At 37.5% G+C, this 1,328-nt stretch overlaps 1 protein-coding gene across 1 annotated transcript in view; it reads left to right on the forward strand.

The window, feature by feature from the left end:
• The window catches only part of LOC110266918 (31 kDa ribonucleoprotein, chloroplastic-like), a 2,521-nt gene continuing 1,803 nt past the window's right edge, over positions 611-1,328 (forward strand). The window contains exon 1 of the mRNA XM_021111985.1: positions 611-695. Coding sequence (XP_020967644.1) covers positions 611-695 — 85 coding nt within the window. The remainder of the gene's footprint in view (positions 696-1,328) is intronic.

Below are 1,328 nucleotides of genomic sequence, written 5' to 3' on the forward strand. Positions count from 1 at the left end.
CATCTGTCATTGCACCTGACCTCTATGAAGTCGGGTAGGGGTGAATGAGGCCACCTTTGTTGGATGGGCTTTTCATTCTATTTGGGTTTGGCTATAATCTTTTGGGTCAGGTATGAACAACAGTATCTATGGTTACGATTTTACTGAGTGATCTAAAAGAGTATATGGTCACGACTTTTGAGAGTAACCTAATGGTATCTATGGTCTCAGTTTTACAAAAGGGTGACCTTAAAGGAGTCTGTGGTCACAGTTTTTGAGGGGGACCTAAAGGTATCTATGGTCACAGTTTTGCAAAGTGATCTAAAAAGATCTATGGTCATGGTCTTACAAAAAGGTGACCTAAAAAGGTGTCTATAGTCACAGTTTTTGGAGGATGACCTAAGGAGGTCTTTGATCACATTTTTTGTCCTGCTTACACACTCACTGATACACTCAGAAAGGGGTCTTGGTGCTCGTAGCCACCGACCACATCGTCGCCACCGCCACCGCACTGTTTCTTGCGTCATCGTTGAGTTCATGGCATCGTCACCTCTGTCCGGGGCTCGCTGCACTTCGTCGTGGTGACTTGATGCTCCCCGTGCATCTGTCGTCATTGTAATTGCCCCCTTATATGGCATTTCTTACAGCCATTGCTACCTCACAGTCTGTGTCGTCACGGTGCTTGGTCTCCCTCTTCTCTTCGTCTACGTTCTCAGGTATGTTTGTTCCCTCTTCCTCTGATCTCTTCACCCAACAATGTACCAAATTCCTAAACTAAAAACCAAATTGAGCTTTAATCTTTTATTAAGTAGTAATCTGATAACTTTAAATCTACTAGATTAGATAACGTTTTTGTAGTCACATTTTATGGTGATCTTGCTTAAGAGCATGTTTGTTTTTTGTACTTGAAGCTACAATGCATCTTTAAACTTGAAATGGCATTAGTTGAACGATTCTATCACATCCAATCTAGCTTACATAACCTACTAATTACTATCCTTTTGGTTACTCAAATTTTCTATGATTATCATTGGATTAAACTGAAATTTAATTATTAAGTTGTAATTACTAATTACACTTTGGTTGTAAAGAAAGGAAACAGAGAAAAATAAAATAAAATAAAATTGTTGTTGGAGTGAAAGGTAGTCATGTTCTATGTTAAATTTCTATGTTGTTGAATTTCTATGTTGCAGCTACAATAATGGACTAATTTTGCTGATTTTGACCCTCTCTGCTTGCTTTTTCTGGCTTTGGTTCTATTTCTGAATTCTATTAGAAATTAAACTTTGGTTCTATTTCTAGACTTCTACAAAAGTAACTTTTTTATTTTTTTTCAATATAATATAGAA

Source organism: Arachis ipaensis, chromosome B09 (assembly GCF_000816755.2).
Source record: "Arachis ipaensis cultivar K30076 chromosome B09, Araip1.1, whole genome shotgun sequence".
In the NCBI taxonomy this organism is placed as follows: domain Eukaryota; kingdom Viridiplantae; phylum Streptophyta; class Magnoliopsida; order Fabales; family Fabaceae; genus Arachis; species Arachis ipaensis.